Source organism: Mus caroli, unplaced genomic scaffold (genome assembly GCF_978045245.1).
Source record: "Mus caroli unplaced genomic scaffold, Mus_caroli_1 scaffold_9, whole genome shotgun sequence".
Lineage (NCBI taxonomy): Eukaryota > Metazoa > Chordata > Mammalia > Rodentia > Muridae > Mus > Mus caroli.
This window is the reverse complement of record NW_028227264.1, coordinates 126,698,063-126,716,443: the sequence shown is the minus strand read 5'-3', so window position 1 is coordinate 126,716,443 and position 18,381 is coordinate 126,698,063. Positions and strand designations below refer to the sequence as shown.

Genomic DNA, 18,381 nt, shown 5'->3' with positions numbered 1-18,381 from the left:
CCCACAGAACTACAGTCACAGTGCTTTCTGTGAGGGTATGTGGGAGCCGATACACACAGTGCTGGATCCGGAGCTGGGGTGGGGTGCATGTCCCTGGGGTTGCAAATTGGGAGTTTCCCTGCCCACCTCAGGAGGTGAGAGTGTTTCCACTTGAGGGTCTTAGAGTCCTTCTGGGCTCTTTGGCACTTGGAAAGTGAACCTCCCCATTTCCTGCCCCATAGGAATGGGGTTGTGGGAGGACTTGGCACTGGCTGTGGGGGGAAGAGGATATGGCTCCATCGGGCCTCTGGTCTCTCACAGAAAGGAAGGGTGTCACCAGGACAAGCCCCCGTTAGGAATCAGATTGGTGGAGAGGATTGGGAAGCCAGGGTGTTCATCAGTGGGGTGCACAGGGAGGAGGGTGGTGGTGGATAACCCTGGAAGGAACAAGGAGGCAGGCCCAGCCTGACAGTGTGAAGGCCCAAATCAGACGTCACTCGGCAGTCATGCACTGGAGCCGGTGTTTGAAGAAGAGTAGGCGATGTTTGGCCACCTGACTTTGGTCCAGTGATCCCGGGTAACGGTAACGGGCATAAGTTTCGGCCCCTGGGTCCTTTGCTGTCCACGGCAGCTTCACCTTCGATGCATGATCCACAACAACATCAGAGCAGGAGCCAACACGAAGGAAACCAAGTCCATCCAGGAAGAATTCTGGGGTGAGGGTGGGGAGAGCAACGGTTAAAAGCTCCTGAGGGGAGAGACGGCCAATCCCTACGCTGAACTGAAATACAGGGCTCAGAGGGCAGCTAAGGAAAAATGTTGCTGAGGACACTCTAGCTTCTTTTGCTCTGATTTACTCTCGTGTGGGGTTCATTTCAATAAATACCAGTTCACTCCCTCTGAGTAGGGTCTGAACTGGCAGAAAGGTAACCTTTGCAGTGGAGGGGGAGTTTAAGGCTGACCAGCACCTGCGCCTGAGGTGTTAAGTGGGATATCAGGCAGAAGAAAGTGGAGGTTTCAAGTGCAGACCTTTGTCAGCCTCTCTAAACTGCTCTAGGGCAAGGGCAGAGGGTGGTGGGGACGGTTCAAGTGGCAGCGCCCCGCCCGGCCCAGAGCTGCGACTGGTCCTTCCCATTCCTACGCCCTGCCAGGAGGGGGCGCCACTCACCCAGATGTGCCACCCGGTTGAGGCGTGGGTCAAAGCCCACTTGGCGCACTTTGTCTGTGCGCGCCAGGAAGAAGTTGACCACGCCGTCTGTGACCACACAGCTTGGGAAGCCAACGAGCTCGTGGTGGAAGCCCTGCTTTTGCCGGAGGCAGTTCCCAAGGCCTGGGGCGCCCGGCTCCACACTCAGCAGCTGCCGGTAGGTGGTAGCGTAGCCCGAGATCTCCCGCACCGCGCCCCCTACCTGCAGGGAGCGAGAGGATGCTCCAGCTAAGACCAGGTCCCCGAGAGTAGGGCGTTTCCTCCCCGCGCCCCTGCCCCACCCTCGCCCTATCGAACCACACAGGGCCCACACTACCCCCCAGACTCGCTTCACCTTTGGACGTTCCGCTCTCCCGTCTCCCACCCAACATCCGGCTCTCATCCCCTACCAGGTCCAGGGGCGTCCTCTCGAGCACGTCCACAAGCTTCTCCAGCCGCGTGCGCGCCGTGAAGACAAAGTCGTCGTCCACCCACAGCACGTATTTGGTGGTTACTTGGGACACCGCCAGGTTCCGACCTGCGAACCAACCCTAGAAGAGTTGTATATGGTTGGGAACAGAAAAAGCCTGACATCTTTTTCTCTCTCCCCGCACTCAAAACAGCCTGTGTCCCGCTCTAGACTTCTTAGAGCTTTCCGATGACCGGAAACTAGGTTTAAAACCTCCCAGAGGGTCCCAACCCTTTTCTTAGATATTTTGAGCCCTTTGGGGGAAGGGTCTTGTATTTCATTGCTTCGTGCACACATCCATTGTATTGCTATAGGTATTAAGCACCATTTCAAGAATGCGGAACGAATAAGATAGGCAGGATTCCTGATTCCGAAGCCCTTGTGATAGGCACACATTTGTTTGAGGGAAGTGGTCCTTAATCAGCACCCGGGAAGCTGTTGGCTGAGGCACGCCCCCTTCCCAGAGTCCTCTGGCGCCCCCGCTCTGCTTTGCGGGCAGCGCACCTTGCCGAAGGGCATGAAGTAGTGCTCCACGTGTGGGTCGCTAATGCGCTCCGGTTTGTCGCTGTCGTCAGCGATGACTATGGTGACAGTAGGGTAAAAGCGTCGGATGCTGGCAATGAGTGTCCGTAGTCGATCATAACGAAGAAAAGTCTTGGTGGCAATGGTAACCAGAGCACTGATGTTGTACTCGGCTGAAAGCAAGATGCAGGAGCCAGTGTGAGGGGGCGGGGGGTTAAAAAGAGTGAGAAAGAGAAAAGGGAAATCAGCCCCACCCCCACCCCCAGGGCCAACCCCCTCTTTACTTTCCTAATCCCTGGAGCCTCGGCCTCACCTCCTTGGGGTAGGGATGATGGTGGGTACAGCCGGGGGTTGGGAGGATGTCTTATGAGGATGGTGAAGGCAACTTCATGTCCCTTGGTGGAGAACCGGACTGGGAAGAAAGGAGGTGGAATTGGGCCTTTAAGGCTAGAAGAGCACTCTCCTTTCAGCGGCCAGTATTTAAACTCTTAATCTGTGTTCTGCCTTTCCAGACCTTGGTGGGCAAGATCATACCGTTCTGGCTTCTGTGGAGCTTGCATGTTGTTTTGTGGGATTGGGAATTGAACTTAGAGACTACCACGTGCTTGGCAAGCACTCTACCGCCCAGCTGGGAGCACCCGGCTCTCCTCCCAGCACCATGGTTCCGGAGAATGACCTTAAATTTCTCGAACCTCCTGCCTGTGCCTATTGAGTGCGATTGCAGGTGTTATTATCTACAGATGTCTCCTAAGGAGAGACATCATGTAGGGGTCCCAGCATCTGTGCAGTGCTGGGAACTCAACCCGTGGTCTTGTGCATGCTAGGGATAGCGTGGTACCTGTTGAGCTACAGCTTCTGCTTACAGCTTAGGAGGTGGAACAAAGGCAATGAGATTCTCGGCGACCCCCACCCCCAACCCCCTTTGGTTTCTCGAGTCTGGGTCTTGCTTTGTCGCCCTGGCTGGTTTGGTACTTATTGCATACAACCCAGGCTTGTTCCAACACTAAGGCAATCCTACCCGTCTCAGTTTCCTAAGTGTTTATATAGATAAACATCACCACACATAGATAAAAGCTAACTTTTTTTTTTTTTTAAAGTTAATCTTTACAGCCGGGCAGTGGTGGCTCATACCTTTAATCCCAGCACTTGGGAGGCAGAGGCAGGTGGATTTCTGAGTTCGAGGCCAGCCCGGTCTACAGAGTGAGTTCCAGGACAGCCAGGACTACACAGAGTAACCCTGTCTCGAAAACCAAAACAGAACAAGTTAATCTTTACTGAGCATGTACTACATGCCACACACACACACACACACACACGGTCTTGCTATGTAGCCTAGGCTACCCTTGAAATTTCTCTCCTCCTCCTATGGCTTCCCAAGTACAAACATTACAGGCATGGATCACTATACTCTGCTCTGTGCTGCACAGATTTAAATTTTTCTGTAAATTGGGTGTGGTGGCAAACATCTGTAATCCTGGGATTTGGGAGTTAGCAACACCAAGGAGCAGGAATCAGGCTCTGCTGAATAGTGAGTCTGAGGCCAGCCAGAGCTAAATAAACGAGATGGTTTTCAAAAATAAAAACAAAACAAAAAAATTGAAAATGTGTTCTAAATAGATGAAGCCATTTAATCTTCATGGTAATCTTATTAGATAAACTATTGCAGGGAACTAAGCTTGGGCACAGAAAAGTAAATTGTCCATATTACACAACGTCAAAGCTTAGGCTGAGTAAATAAGAACCGTCTAGTGTCTAGTGTTAAATAAAAACGGAGGCAAGGGACATTGTCTCAAGCAAACAGGAGACGTCTGAGCCCAGATGTAAACATCAAGAGGGAGCCAACCGTGAAAGCAAACAAACAAACTTGGGCAAAAACATTCCTGAAAACCGGCAGATGCGAAGGCCCTAAGGTAGGCCCGGGCTCAGAAAAGCCTGTTTTGGAGAAAAAAGGAGGAAAGGAGAGGGAGCTTGGCAAGGTAAGTGTTGGGCTAGAAACAGCCAGGAACAGGTCACTTCCTGGAGCCGTGATGACAGACAGAAGTGGGAATGCTCTCCAGCTCTGGTTTCTCCCTGGCCTGTTTTGGCCCTAGATAAACAAAGGCTCTTCTGACTCCTGGTCCTGCTGCCCCACTTGCAACATTCATTGTGTGTCTAGGCTGTTCTGGTCATTGCCTTAGGACCTCCCACCTGTGTCTGCTGTGTTGGCCTGGTAGCTCCGGCTGCTGTAAGTCACCAGTTGCAGCTGCCGGTTGAGTTTATCCAGAACTGGGCTGGCAAGGGTGAGATCCGGCTGCCCCTCTCCGGTGAGAGTCACTCCTGTTACTTCCCCTGCCACGTCCCAGGTGCCTAGAGAAGCAGTCAGGTTCACCTGGCAGAGGGTGAGAGACAGCAGCCTTAGATCCCTGACCCGCCTCTTGCCTTTTCAACCCTGGCATGCCTGGGTGTGGGTGTGGGTGTGGGTGTGGAGTGGGGATCTGTAACCCATCAAGAATTCTTCATTCTCCAAGCCCACCTCTTTACTGGTTTCTCTCACCTGATAGATCTCCTGAACAGAAACTTCCTGCAGACTTAGCCCTGGGAGGAAGAATGGGGAAGCCAGAATTTCACAGTCTTGAATTCTTCCTCATTGTCTCTCCCCCTGCCACCACGTGCCATACAGAACTTTGTGTCTGACTCTCCCGTGGAGGCCTCAGCAGGACTGTGCACAACCCACAGAACTCAAGTGACTGCTTTTTAACTCCTTCCCATCCAAAAAAAAAAAAAAAAAAAAAAGGCATTTCTTCCGTGGCTTGTCCTGACTAGCTAGCTATCAAAGAAGGGATATGTACTCATAAGCCTCCCAGGTATTCCTGCAATACCTGACAACGGTAGAGTCCCTCTGCCTCCATAGCTCTTGGTCAGAGACCTCCACCTGCTAGCCTGTAGCTCTGCCACCCTCACGACCTGACTTAACCCCGAGACCTTCCTTCTTTACCTGGCACCAGGATGCTCCTGAGGGGCTGAACCTCCACACCCTGCAGGGGGTACTGTAAGGGGGAGTTGGCGGGAGCTATCAGCAGCTGGTCAGCCAGGGACCGACTCCTGTAGTGCAGAGGTGATAAAGGAGTCAGTAGGAGAAGAGCTCTTTCTTCCAACCGGGTCACTATGACACCACTGGCCTCCCTGGGAAGATCTGGGTCCTCCTCTCTCACTGGTACCTTGCGAGGAAGGCCTGGTATTCCTGCTCCCTGGCGACAGAAACAGCCCTCAGCTCCTCAGCGTCAAAGGCTTTAGTGAGGTCAACAGCCCGAACCTGTCTCAGAAACGGCAAGGGAAGGCTTCCTCCCTTGGATTCACAACTGCAGTTGTTCTGAGCCAGCAGCCTAAAGGGAGGAGAAGCGGCTTCAGAGTCCAGGTACCTAAAGCTCCATTTATCTCACAAAACGCACAGCGCTCCACACTTTGATCCCTCAACTCTGCCCACAGGTGAGAGACAGCTTATTCCTTAAATCTGAGCGTTACAGAGGTGCGAAATAGGGCCAATTACTGGGATGTCTACGTAGCCGCCATCCAGGAACCCTTCTGGAATCTCAAGTCTAAATCAAGACAGCAGGCAGTCTCCGGGTGCTCTTTTGCCTGTACATCCTCCCACACTCCAGTGGCGGCGACAAGGTTGAGGAGGATAGATTTGCCGCGCCCCTGTCCCCCCCCCCTCAGTTCAAGCCTCAGTATCCCTCTCCACCTCCCTAATAACTGCACCCAACCAGTCAGCAGAAAGCAGCGTCTGAGTCTAGCACTGGAGGAAACAAAAGCTCCCCGGCCACCCCCTCCAAGCATGTTCTGCGCTGTCGCCGCCGCCACGCCGCGGTCCGCACTCACCCCACCACTTGCTCCTTGATCCTGACCGGGATGTGTGCGTAGCGAGGCTCAGGGGCAAGGTCTAGCAGATCGGGTCTCGGGGGACCTTGTGGGGGCGACCACAATGCCAGAGGGTTCGGGAGACTTGGCGCGTTTCGGGTGCTGGAGTACAGGAGACCCAGCGAGGCGCAGGCGAGCAGCAAGACTAGCGCATAGAGGGCCCGGCGGTCTAGCCGCATCCTGATATGGGGGAGGGTGAGAGGTGACCAGGCTCTCAGAGAACGTGAGGGCCGGGACTCTGGACCCCGCCGCCTCCGAGGCTCGCGCAGGTACCCAAGGCCAGCCATCTCCGCTCCGCACGGCGCGCACCCCTTCCCTCATGCTCACGCCAAAGGTCTCCCGGCCTCCTTTCTTCCGCCTCTCTCTCGCATCTGGGCTTCCGCATACACCCAAGGCTTGGCGTGGTGACATGCAGTATCTTGGGTGCGCAGCCCTCGGGGACCCCACCCCCACCCCACGGGCAGCAGCCAGGCCAGGGTGCTGCGGAGGGGCGGCTGTACTGCACCTGGCCGGTCAGGGAAGGCACGGTGTCGCGCCCGCGCTCGCGGGTGCCCGGCCTCGGTGACCCTCGGGTGGCCTCGTTGAGCCACGGGCACGATGCGCGGGGCCCGGAGGACGCCGCTCCTGCCCACACCTCGGCCGCCGGGCGCGCCAGCGCACTGACCTGTCTAACGTTCTAAGGCCGCGGCAGGATCGCGGTCCGGGCAGTGCCCGGTTCTCCGCCCCGGCCGGGGGGTCCTCATGAGGCCGGCGACGGCCTGATGCGGGAGCTGGGCGGGAGGGAGCCCGACAGTGTCGGGGATCCGACTCCTCCCGCCTGCGGACTCCGGGGCTTTGTAGACCGCAGCGCGGGGGTGGTTCTGAATGTTTCCTGCCGGGGTGAACTGAATCGTAAATCCGCCGCGCCCCAGCCCCAGCGACAAAGCGGGGAAGCCCTGGCACCGCGTCGCGCTCCCAGGCAGCCGAGGGCTCAGGCCTCCGCCCGGCTCTCACACCGCAGCGCAGCGCCGCTCCCGGGCTGGCTGCCGCACAGGCTCGGGCTCTGAGCGGGGATGGCGAGCTCCGCGGCGCCGTCTGGCGGACGCGGAGAAGATTGCTCAGGCGAGGAGCCCTCCCGGGAAGGTCCCCTTCCTCACATCCCTTCGTCCCCAAACCTCGGTGTCTCAGATGCCAGTTCCCGGTCCCCGCCATTTCCCCATTCGTTCACAGTGTAGCCCCAGGAAGGGCGATTGGGTGCAGTATGCGGTCTAACCTCATTTCAAGGAACACTTGGATGGGGAAGATGAAATAAATAAAACCAGCCAGCCCTGTAGATGAACACTGCCTAACGAGCAACAAAGACAGCGGCCTCTCTCTGACCCCTTGGCTCCGAATTCCAGCAATCAACCGAGGCAAGCCGTTAGTTACTCAATGGCCGGCCTACTTCCCCTAACTGCTTCTTGGTACAGACTTGAAGAGGAACCGCAGATAGTGGCCAGATGGACAGTGAAGTAGGCCATAGGTGGCTTGATTCCCGACACTGACCAGAAACAAAGTCCCGTGGTTCTCAGAAGGATCAAAATTGAATAGAAAAATAGGTAGAACATAATGAAAAATGTGTCTGGGGGCTTGGGGCTGTAGATAGGCAATATTGAATGAACTGTGTGTGTCTGTTGGGGAGAAGAGGGAAAACCCACCCTTAAACCAAAAGTTTCAGATCAAATGCTAAAAGTAGAATTACAAAACCTTTAAAATAAATCAAGGACTTTTTTTTTTTTCCTTTACAGTCGGAAGAGATCCCCTAAGCAAGAGGCGAAGGGAAATATTAGTAAACCTGCCTATATAAAACACTTACTGGAGAGATGGCTCAGCAGTTAAGAGCACTGGCTGGTCTTCCAAAGGACCTGGGTTCAATTCCCAGCACCCACATGGCAGCTCACAACAATAATTCCAGTTCCCGGGTGTCTGGATACCCCTTCACAGACCCACATGTAGATAGAATATTATTGTAAATAGAAATAAATTTATTTACAAAACACTTGATAGACATCAGGTGTAGAATCCAAAGTTAGGTTTTTATTACTGTGCCCAAGAACTCCTTGAAACAAAATGATCTTTGTAACCTGTCAACTCCCTGCCCAAGGACAGATACACCAGATTCTCTGAAGGCTGTTACCCATATCAGATAGCAAGCCACTTGCGTTCACTTTCCTAGTCAAGTTTGGTTGACCCAACTGCATGGGATCAGAGGGAGTTGAGAGGTAGGTAGGCAGGAAGTATGTCAGGATGTATGCTTGCTTCCAACTGACCAAGGCATAAAGTGCATAGCCTGTGGGTTAGCCTTTATAATCACCTGGCCATTGTAGCTGGTGGCCATTTTGTAGGAACCCTGGAATGGACTGGTCAGAGTCCATCATCCTGGCTAGTATTAAAGCGTGCTTCAAATTTGGCTCAAAAATTGTGGCAGTCATCTTATTCCTGACTGGTAGAATCAAAACAGACGTGGTGCATGCCTTAACACCTTGGAGTAATCCTAACACTGTGGAGTCGGGAGCTGAAGAATTAGCAGGTTTGAGTTTGGTCTGGTCTATGTAAGTGAGACCCTGTCAGAAAGCCAACAGTTGGGTTGGGGAATATGGCATAGTGGTTAAGAGCTTTTCCCCCTCTTCTAGAGGACCCAAGTTTGATTCGAAGCACCCATGTTGTGTGGCTCATAACTGCGCACTAGGAGACTTTGTGCCCTCTTCTGGTCTCCTCAGGCTCTCTCTCTCTCTCTTTCTCTCTCTCTCTCTCTCTCTCTCTCACACACACACACACACACACACACACACACGCACACACACAGAGCACACACTCATGCAGACACACACACAAGTGTTGAAGATTAACCTCATTGAGAGAATGGTATTTTTTTTAATTTATTTATTTATTTTTTTTTGTATTTATTTATTATATGTAGGTACACTGTAGCTGTCTTCAGACACTCCAGAAGAGGAGAAGAGGGCGCCAGATCTCGTTACGGATGGTTGTTAGCCACCATGTGGTTGCTGGGATTTGAACTCTGGACCTTTGGAAGAGCAGTCGGGTGCTCTTACCCACTGAGCCATCTCACCAGCCCTAATTTATTTTTTTATTAGTTATTTTCCTCGTTTACATTTTCAATGCTATCCCGAGTCCCCTATACCCACCCCGAGAGAATGGTATTTTGAGATTTTTCCTCTATTGTTTTCCTACGCATGGAAATATCTTGTGAAGCACACACACACACACATATGTTCTTCATACATGTGCATACATGTGTCTGTGTGTTAGGATGTGGTGGTTTGGATGAAGAGGCTCCCCAATTGGCTGAGATATTTGAACACTTGGTCTCCAAGTGATGTCACTGTTGGGGGAGAAGGCATCTTACTGGAGGAAGCACGTCCTTATGGCTGGGCTCAGAGTTCAGAGCCTCAGCCCACTTCCTGTCCTCTCTCGAGCTGTTTTTGTCAGCTGAGGTGTGATCTCTCTCTCAGTCTCCTGCTCCTCCTGCCTTGCCTCCCCACCACAGTGAGCTCATCTCCATCCGAAACCACATGAGCTAACAACCTCCTTGTTCCCTAAGCTGTCTTTGGCCATGGTATTTTATAGCAGCAACAGAAAAGTAATCAATACACACAGGCTAACTAACCCCGATTCAAGAAGCCCCCTTCTGGGCTGTGAAGACAGTTTAGCCAGTCAAAGCACTTGGTACTCGGAGTCTGGCCACTTGAGTTAGATCTCCATGTGTTCACACACAAGCATACAATAATAAATAATGAACTCCTTGATCGGTGTGGTTGGAAAGGATTTGTGACAATTTCTAATCCTTCATGATCTCTAATGACCAAAATCTATTTTTTCAAAAACATAGTTTCTGGGGCTGGAGAGATGGCTCAGTGGTTAAGAGCTCAGACGGCTCTTCCAGAGGTCCTGAGTTCAAATCCCAGCAACCACAGAGTGGCTCACAACCATCATCTGTAATGAGATCTGACTCCCTCTTCTTCTGGTGTGTCTAAAGACAGCTACAATGTACTTATATAATAATAAGTAAACCTTTGGGCTGGAGGGAGCAGGGCGGTTTGAGTTATGACACCTACCTAACCACTTTTCATTTTCCTCGTGTCAGTCGTAAGTGCTGAGCATTCTGCTTATCGTTTGGTAACAACCGATGCTCCTGCGATCCAGGTGCTTCCATTTCTTCTCTAAATGAGCAAACAGGGATGGCTTAGCTGAGGGGGCAAAATTAAGATTAAAACTCAGCAGCGTCTATCCATGTAACCAGGGTATTAAACTGCTTCCAAGGCGCACACACACCACACAAGATGACTATAAATCCTGTCTGACACAAAACCATATGTTTAACTAAAACACAAATTTTGGATTTTTTTTCCCTTGTAATTCAATTTCATGGATCTGAAGTGGGAACTTTACGGAAAACAATGTTAAAAAGGTTGGACATATCTCTCAGTGATGAACTAATGATGAGAGATAACTAATGATATCAAAGAATAGAAATCTACATTTTTAATTTCACTATAAAAATGCTCTTAGCTGGGTATAGTGGTGTTTATATTCCCAGCTACTCAGGGGGATAAGGCAGGAGGATCACTTGAATATGAGAGTTTAGAGAACACCTGGGTAAATATATGTTTAAGAAATGCTCTTGAAGCTAGGCAGTAGTAGGGCACGCCTTTAATCCCAGCACTCGGGAGGCAGTGGCAGGCGGATTTCTGAGTTCAAGGCCAGCCTGGTCTACAAAGTGAGTTCCAGGACAGCCAGGGCTACACAGAGAAACCCTGTCTTGGACCCCCCCCCAAAAAAAAAATGATCTTGAGGGATGTAGAAAGATGGCTCAGGGGTTATGATCACTGGCTGATCTCCCAGAGGAGCTGAGTTTGATTCCCAGCACTGACTTGGCCATTTATAAGAATCTCCAACCGTCCTGGGAGATCCAGTACCCACCTCTGACCTCTTCAGGTACCGAGCTGCACAGACACACATGTGGGCAAATCACTCACACACAGAAAACAAAACTGGAAAATTTTAAAGAAGGGATTTTATATTAGAGAAAATCTAAAATTCTCATCAAATAAAAAAAAAAATAACAATGGTGGAAGCTCTGTTGTGGTTCATCATTCTTGGAGTGACTTTGCTCCTGGACTTCTGCTTTTTAAGACTATCAAAGCCAAGTTATAGACACAGTTCCTTTATAGACTTTTTTTTTTTTTTTGGTTTTTGAGACAGGGTTTCTCTGTGTATCTCTGGCTGACCTGGAACTCACTCTGTAGACCAGGCTGGCTTTGAACTCAGAAATCCTCCTGCCTCTGCCTCCCAAGTGTGGGATTAAAGTGTGAGCCACCACTGCCCGGCAAAGGCTGACATTTTAAATCTTAGACTTTCTTCTGTATGTGATAAGTTGTCATAAACAGGCTTTTTAAAAGGAGCACTTACATAAAGTGTGTGTGTGCACTCTTGTGCACATGCAAACGCTCACCTGTGAGTACCGTAACACCAGTGTGGCACTCACAGGACAAGCTGAGAATGTTTGTTGTTCCCTGGATGGACCTCAGGTTGTCACGTTTGGCAGGCAGGGCCGGTTCCTGATGGGCCGTCTCATTAGCCTAAGAGGTTTTATTTTACTTCATCTCAGTGCAGAGATGTGTGTACAGCATAGTGCTTTGTCTGTGTGTGCATTTGTCCCCCACATGTGTGCCTCGTATCCATGGAGACAAGAAGGTGTCAGATCCCCTGGAACTGGAGATACAGAAAGTTGTGAGTCACCATATGGGTGTTGGGAACCAAATCATCTTTCCAATTCCTGCACTATCTTTCTCGTAAAGACAAACAAGCTCTTTGGACTCATTCCAGTCTTTAGTCAAAGGTTGAGGAAGAAAAAGTTAAAGATGAACCTAGAATTACAGAAAATAATAGTTAAAAAACAAAACTAGGGGGCTGGTGAGATGGCTCAGTGGATAAGAGCACCCGACTGCTCTTCCAAAGGTCCGAAGTTCAAATCCCAGCAACCACATGGTGGTTCACATCCACCCGTAATGAGATCTGATGCCCTCTTCTGGTGTGTCTGAAGACAGCTACAGTGTACTTACATATAATAAATAAATCAATAAATGTAAAAAAAAATTAAAAAAAAACAAACAAAAAAACAAAACAAAACTAAGCCAGGTGGTGATGGCACACACCTTTAATCCCAGCACTTGGGAGGTAGAGGCAGGCGGATTTCTGAGTTCGAGGCCAGCCTGGTCTACACCCTGAGTACCAGGATAGCCAGGGCTACACAGAGAAACCCTGTCTCAAAAAAACAAAAAACCAACCAAACAAACAAACAAAAAACTAGAGAGCAGGGCGAGGTGGCACACGCCTTTAATCCCAGCACTCGGGAGGCAGAGGCAGGCAGATTTCTAAATTCGAGGCCAGCCTGGTCTACAAAGTGAGTTCCAGGACAGCCAGGGCTACACAGAGAAACCCTGTCTCGAAAAACCAAAAGAAACAAAACAAAACAAAACAAAAACTAAACAAGAGTTCAGGGAAGGCTCCGTGGACAGGAGCACTTGCTGCTCTTGTGTGGACTCAGGGTTGGTTTGTTCCCAAAACCCACTGAGTGATCTTTTGTACCTCTAGTTCCAGAGGGTCTGATGCCTTCTTCTGACCTACTTGGACACCAGCCGTGCATGTGGATGCACATACATACATATGTGCAAACAAACACTTATACATATAAAATTTTTTTAGAAGGAGGAGGAGAAATTGTAAGAAGAGGAGGAGGAGGAGAGGGAAGAGAGGGAGGAAAAGAGAGGAGAAGGAGAAAGAAGAAGGAGGAGGAGGAGGGGGAGGTGAGGAGGAGGAGGAGGAGAAGGAGAAGGAGAAAAGAAAAAAAGGTCTAGTGAGATGGCTAGGTGGGCTAAAGGCTCTTACAACCAAACCAGATGGTGTCAGTTTGATGCCCAGACCCCACACAGTAGTGGAAGGGGGAAACTAACTTCTGCAAATTGTCTTCTGACTTTCACACAAGCTTGTACACACACACACACACACACACACACACACAGTCATACACATACACAAGCTTGGTAAAACACACACACACACTCATAGATACACACACAAGCTTGGTAAAATACACACATACACACACATATACCCACTCACAAAATCATACACACACACAAGCTTGGTAAAACATACACACAAGCTTGGTAAAATACACACATACACACACATATACACATTCACAAACTCATACACACACACATGCTTGGTAAAACACACACACAACACATACACACACACAAGCTTGGTAAAACACACAACACATACACACATACACACACACAAACTTGGTAAAACACACTCACCCAACACATACACACAAGCTTGGTAAAACACCCAACACATACACACATACACACACACAAACTTGGTAAAACACACTCACCCAGCACATACACACAAGCTTGGCAAAACACACAACACATAACTCACAAGCTTGGTAAAACACACACACACACTCACATAACACATACACACTCATTCACACACATATACACACATGCACACACACTACACATACACACACTCATACACACTTACCCTCACACTCACACACAGATATATATATACACACACATACACAGTCACACACACACACACACATATACACACACGCACACACAAAAAGTGTAACTTTAGAAACCTTTAAAAGAATTGTTTTTAAAATTGATAGGAGGGGCTGGGAAGACAGTTAAGTGGGCAAGAACGCCGGCTGCTCGTCCAGAGGACACGTTCAATTTCCAGCAACCACGTGGCACGTAACTATAGTTCTAGGGAATCTAACTACCTCTCTGGCTTCTGAGGACACCAGGCAGGTGAGAGGTACACTTATGTAACTCAGGCAAAATGTCCTGAGAAGGCAGCTTCAAGACCTTTGCACTGGTAGAATATTAGGACAACTTTAGCATAAAAATAATTCATGATAAGAATGAAATGTGAATTACTGGAAGACAAAAATCCCTTCGCCTAAACTAAACAAACAAACAAAAATAATTAGGACCCTGGCTGGGTGTGGTGGCAGGGCTACATAATCTAACAGGGGAGAAGTCAGGGCTGTGAGTTGGAAGCCATTTCAGCCTAAAGTGGGGCAGATAAGAGGCTCACTCGCTGCCAATGCTGATAATCTGAGTCTGACCCTTGTTACCTACATGGCAGATGGTCAGAACTTTCTCTCTGTTCTAAGAAGTTGACCTCTGACCTCTGCATGCTTGCCCACACATATACATACCACAAACATAAAACAAATGTAAAACAGAACAAAATAATTAAACAAATAGAGATTAAGAGCCCTTGAGCCACGCCCTGGTAATCCATAGATCAAGGATCAGGGAAAGGACTGGCACCTGCCCGTTGATAAGTGTGGAGGAAGTGGACAGAGCTGTAAAAGGACAATAATGACCCCAGTAAAAGGCGGTTACAGTGAGATGGGTAAGTGGATATTCATTAAAGGAGAAACTTGATTAAGTGCAGCATCTATGATGTATTAATCTTTGTGGCATTGAGGATCAGACACAGGCAAGAATGTTAGGGAAGAACATCAGGGGCTGGTGAGATGGCTCGGTGGCTAAGAGCACTGACTGCTCTTCCGGAGGTAATGAGTTCAAATCTCAGCAACCACATGGTAGCTCACAAGGGAAGGGATTGGGGGGGGGGGGACATCAGGCAAGCACTGTATCCCCAGCTCCAGAAATTCCCCTCTAGCAGGCTCATTAGTTACAAAATGGAAACTTTCCAGTGGTTAACAGTCAGTGCCTTAAGGAGGAACACTACTCAGGAGGGATGGAGGAATATACAGTCCTCCACACAGGCTACCCTGAGGGAGACATACTACAGTACAGAATCCTACCTGACGATGCTCAGCCTGATTCTAGGTAGGAAGATGAACACGAGCTTAAATGAGGAAGAAGTCGGTGTGTACACATATCTGTGTATAAATAGAAACCAACCTGTAGTTATTAAAACTCTAGTCTTTTTTTTTTTTATTATTCCAAAGGAAGACTGAGAAATTTTGAGACTAAAGATGAATAAGGAACTTCTTTTTTTTTTTTAAGATTTATTTATTTTATGTATATGAATACACTGTAGTTGTGAGCCTTCATGTGGTTGTTGGGAACCGAATTTAGGACCTCTGCTCCCTCTGGTCAGCCCCACTCGTTTATTATTATAAATAATTACACTGTAACTGTCTTCAGTGGTCATGGCTCAGCTGGTTAAGAGCACTGGCTGCTCTTCCAGAGGTCCTGAGTTCAATTCCCAGCAACCACATGGTGGCTCACAACCATCTATAATGGGATCTGGTGCCCTCTTCTGGTGTGTCTGAAGACAACTACAGTGTACTCATTTATTTATTTTTCAAATAAATAATGAATAAATAAATAAACTTAAATTAAATAAATAAAATAAGATACATTTAAAAATTAAATAAATAAACACTTGCTGCTCTTCCAGGGGACCCTACTCAGGTCCCCAGAACCCATGTTGAGAGGCTCAGAACTGCCTGTAACTTCGTTTCCAGGCTTCTGTGGATGCCTATGAGTATGCGTATAGGCATATATATGTCTATACATAGTTACACACATACTCATAACTAAAAAAGTATGCCAGGCACCGTAGCACACACCTTGAATCCTAATAATCAGGAAGCAGAAGCAGGCAAACCACTGTGAGTTCAAGGTCAAACCGGTCTACATAGTGAGTTCAAGGCCAACCAACACTATACAGTAAGTCCCTGTCTCTACAAACAACAAACCATACCAAGTAAATGTCAAGATATGAGAGAGACAAAGAGAGAGACAGAGAGAGAGACAGCAAGAGACAGAGAGAGAGACATACAGAGAGAGACAGAGAGACACAGAGAGAGAGAGACAGAGAGAAAGAAGACAGAGACAGAGAGAGACAGAAACAGAAACAGAGGCAATTTTCAAGGCAGATTGGGCACTAACAAACACTGACTGACACTTTTGGAGTTCAGCAGTCCAAACTTCAGACTTCGCAGCCTACAGTTGGGATGACTCTGAAAACAAATGAGTCATTCGACTCTGTTCTGTGAAAAAAATAGCTTTAAGAATTGTGGAGAGCTGTGCCGTGAGCAATCGCCATTATAAGATGGCGCTGGCTTCTGCTGTGCCTAACTAGTAAACAAGCCTTGGGCACAAGTGCGAGAGTGAACTCACGCCTAGTCACTGCCCATCTCGGGGCGTAGTAATGAGGTGATGGGCGAGCAACAAATCAGGAGCTGACATGCCACATCAGGTGCTGAAACGCCACACTGAGGGCTATATAAGTGACTCCATTTTCCAGGGTCTGGGTCTTCCCTCCTTAAGAAGCAATAAAGCTTGCCACAGAAGAATCTGGTTGTCTGAGTGTGTTCTTGCCGGCGAGAACGATAGCTCGGGACAAAGAATCCTGTAACAACAAGGGGGAAAAGAGACTATAATAGAGATGTGATCTTAAATATAATGAATTACATTAACTATTATAATTACATTAAATCCTGGCTCTCAGTGGAGGAAAATGGCTGTAACGAAAACTTTGAGGGCAGCTCACAAACAGGAATAAGGATGGTAGGTTAATAAAAGTTAATGTTTAATTTGACTAAAAGATAATTGTTAGAAGGTAAATATTAAGTTTCATAAAGCTGATAACTGGTGTTTAAGAAACTCCTTGTTCTCAAAGGTGTACTCTAAAATGCAAAGCATCAAGGAGACACAGCGTACGCAGCCTGCTCTCAGATTGTTCCGTAAAGTGCTGGAGAGATGGCTCAGCCGTGCAGAGCACTGGGTTCTTCTAAAGGTCCTGAGCTCTGTTAAGGCCTAGGTAAAATATTAAGGCCCAGATGGTGTGTTGAATGTTAAGGCCTAGGTAAGTGTTACCTGGCAGTTTGTCATCATGTGCTCTTACTCATATTATAAGGAAGTTTTCTCCTATTTTGTTTCTGCAGGTACTAGGAAACTTCCTCATGCCCAGGTTGATTTCATATTCTGCTATGTCCTTGGAAACCAATCACGATAGAAGCCAATCTATCTTCAGACTGCTTTGTAGAGTTACCCACAATAAGCTTGGACCCGAAGCAACCACCCAGCAGTGTGCCCTGCACCTGTGTATGAGCTTTTATGGTGTTGGCTTTTATAAGCTGCCCCTGGGATGGACCCTAACATAAGAAAGACCTGCACTGATATAAGAAGCTGTTGGGAATAAGACTTCCATTTTGAGTAGGGGTTGAGTAAAGCTTAAGTTCCCAAGACCACCCTGGGAACTGACATCCTACTTAGAAGAAAGAGACTTGTATGTGGGCAATTGGCATCCTGGTTGGCAAGTTAAGACATGAATGTTAGACAAGTCCCCTGCCAGACTTGAATACCCCAACCAATGGGAACAGGATACATGAACAAGAAGGACGTGCTCCTAAGGAAATCCTCTATCCCTAAATCCTGATTGGGGGAGTAACTTGGCACAGACGTTTGTAGATTTTAGGCTTAAAACCCCTGTAGGAACTTTTACTTTTGTTTTTTGGTTTTTGTTTTTGTTTTTTTTGAGACAAGGTTTCTCTGTGTATCCCTGGCTGTCCTGGAACTCACTTTGTAGACCAGGCTGTCCTGGAACTCAGAAATCCGCCTGCCTCTGCCACCCATAAGTGCATGTGCCACCACTGCCCGCTGACATTTTGTATTTTTTATTAGGGTTTCTCTGTGTAAGCCTGGACCAGGTGTGTAGTCCTGGCTGTCTTGAAACTCACTCTGTAGATCAGGCTGGCCTCAGACCCAGATCTTCCTGCTTCTGTCTCCTGAGTGCTGGGATTAAAGGCCACCACCGCCTTGATGACTGTTAGTTGGTTTCTGCACCATTTATTGGAAAGTATCTGCAGTGCCCTCTGCTTGTTTCTGTTCCCTCTATGGCTCCTCCCACCCTCGTCAAACCCCCCCCCCGCACCCCCCCCCCCTCTGCAGTCTCTGTGTAGCAGGCTGACCTGGAACTTGCTACATAGAGATAAGGCAGTTTTTTCACCTCTGCCTCCCTAGTACCAGATGACAGACATGAACTGTCATGACTGGCTTACATTGTTTTAATGACTACAAATTCATAACATGTTTTGGTACTTGGTAGATTGAAGTCTCTCATTTGCCTTTCTTATTTTTTGAAACCCCCATCCTCTGCTGTAGTGTGTGTGTGTGTGTGTGTGTGTGTGTGTGTGTGTGTGTGTTCCAGTGCCATGGAACACATGCAATGGACCACCTCAGGAAGAGGGGAAGGCTCAGTCCTGGCT

The 18,381-nt window shown here is 48.6% G+C and overlaps 1 protein-coding gene across 3 annotated transcripts; it reads right to left on the bottom strand.

Annotated features, from left to right (window-relative positions):
* Nucleotides 1-10: 10 nt before the first annotated feature.
* Nucleotides 11-7,402, bottom strand: B4galnt1 (beta-1,4-N-acetyl-galactosaminyltransferase 1). Of its 3 annotated transcripts, none has more exons than XM_021173600.3 (11): nt 7,306-7,402; nt 6,015-6,233; nt 5,354-5,518; nt 5,131-5,237; nt 4,690-4,730; nt 4,344-4,524; nt 2,470-2,568; nt 2,139-2,329; nt 1,576-1,716; nt 1,148-1,388; nt 11-690 (listed from the first exon to the last, which is right to left on the bottom strand). In XM_021173600.3, the coding sequence occupies exons 1-11, from the start codon at nt 7,308-7,310 to the stop codon at nt 473-475; spliced, it is 1,608 nt and encodes a 535-aa protein (XP_021029259.1). In that variant the 5' UTR covers nt 7,311-7,402; the 3' UTR covers nt 11-472. The 3 variants fall into 3 exon arrangements, with proteins under 3 accessions (XP_021029259.1, XP_021029257.1, XP_021029258.1); XM_021173598.3 differs by lacking the exon at nt 7,306-7,402 and adding an exon at nt 6,718-7,298; XM_021173599.3 differs by lacking the exon at nt 7,306-7,402 and adding an exon at nt 6,381-6,552.
* Nucleotides 7,403-18,381: the final 10,979 nt, after the last annotated feature.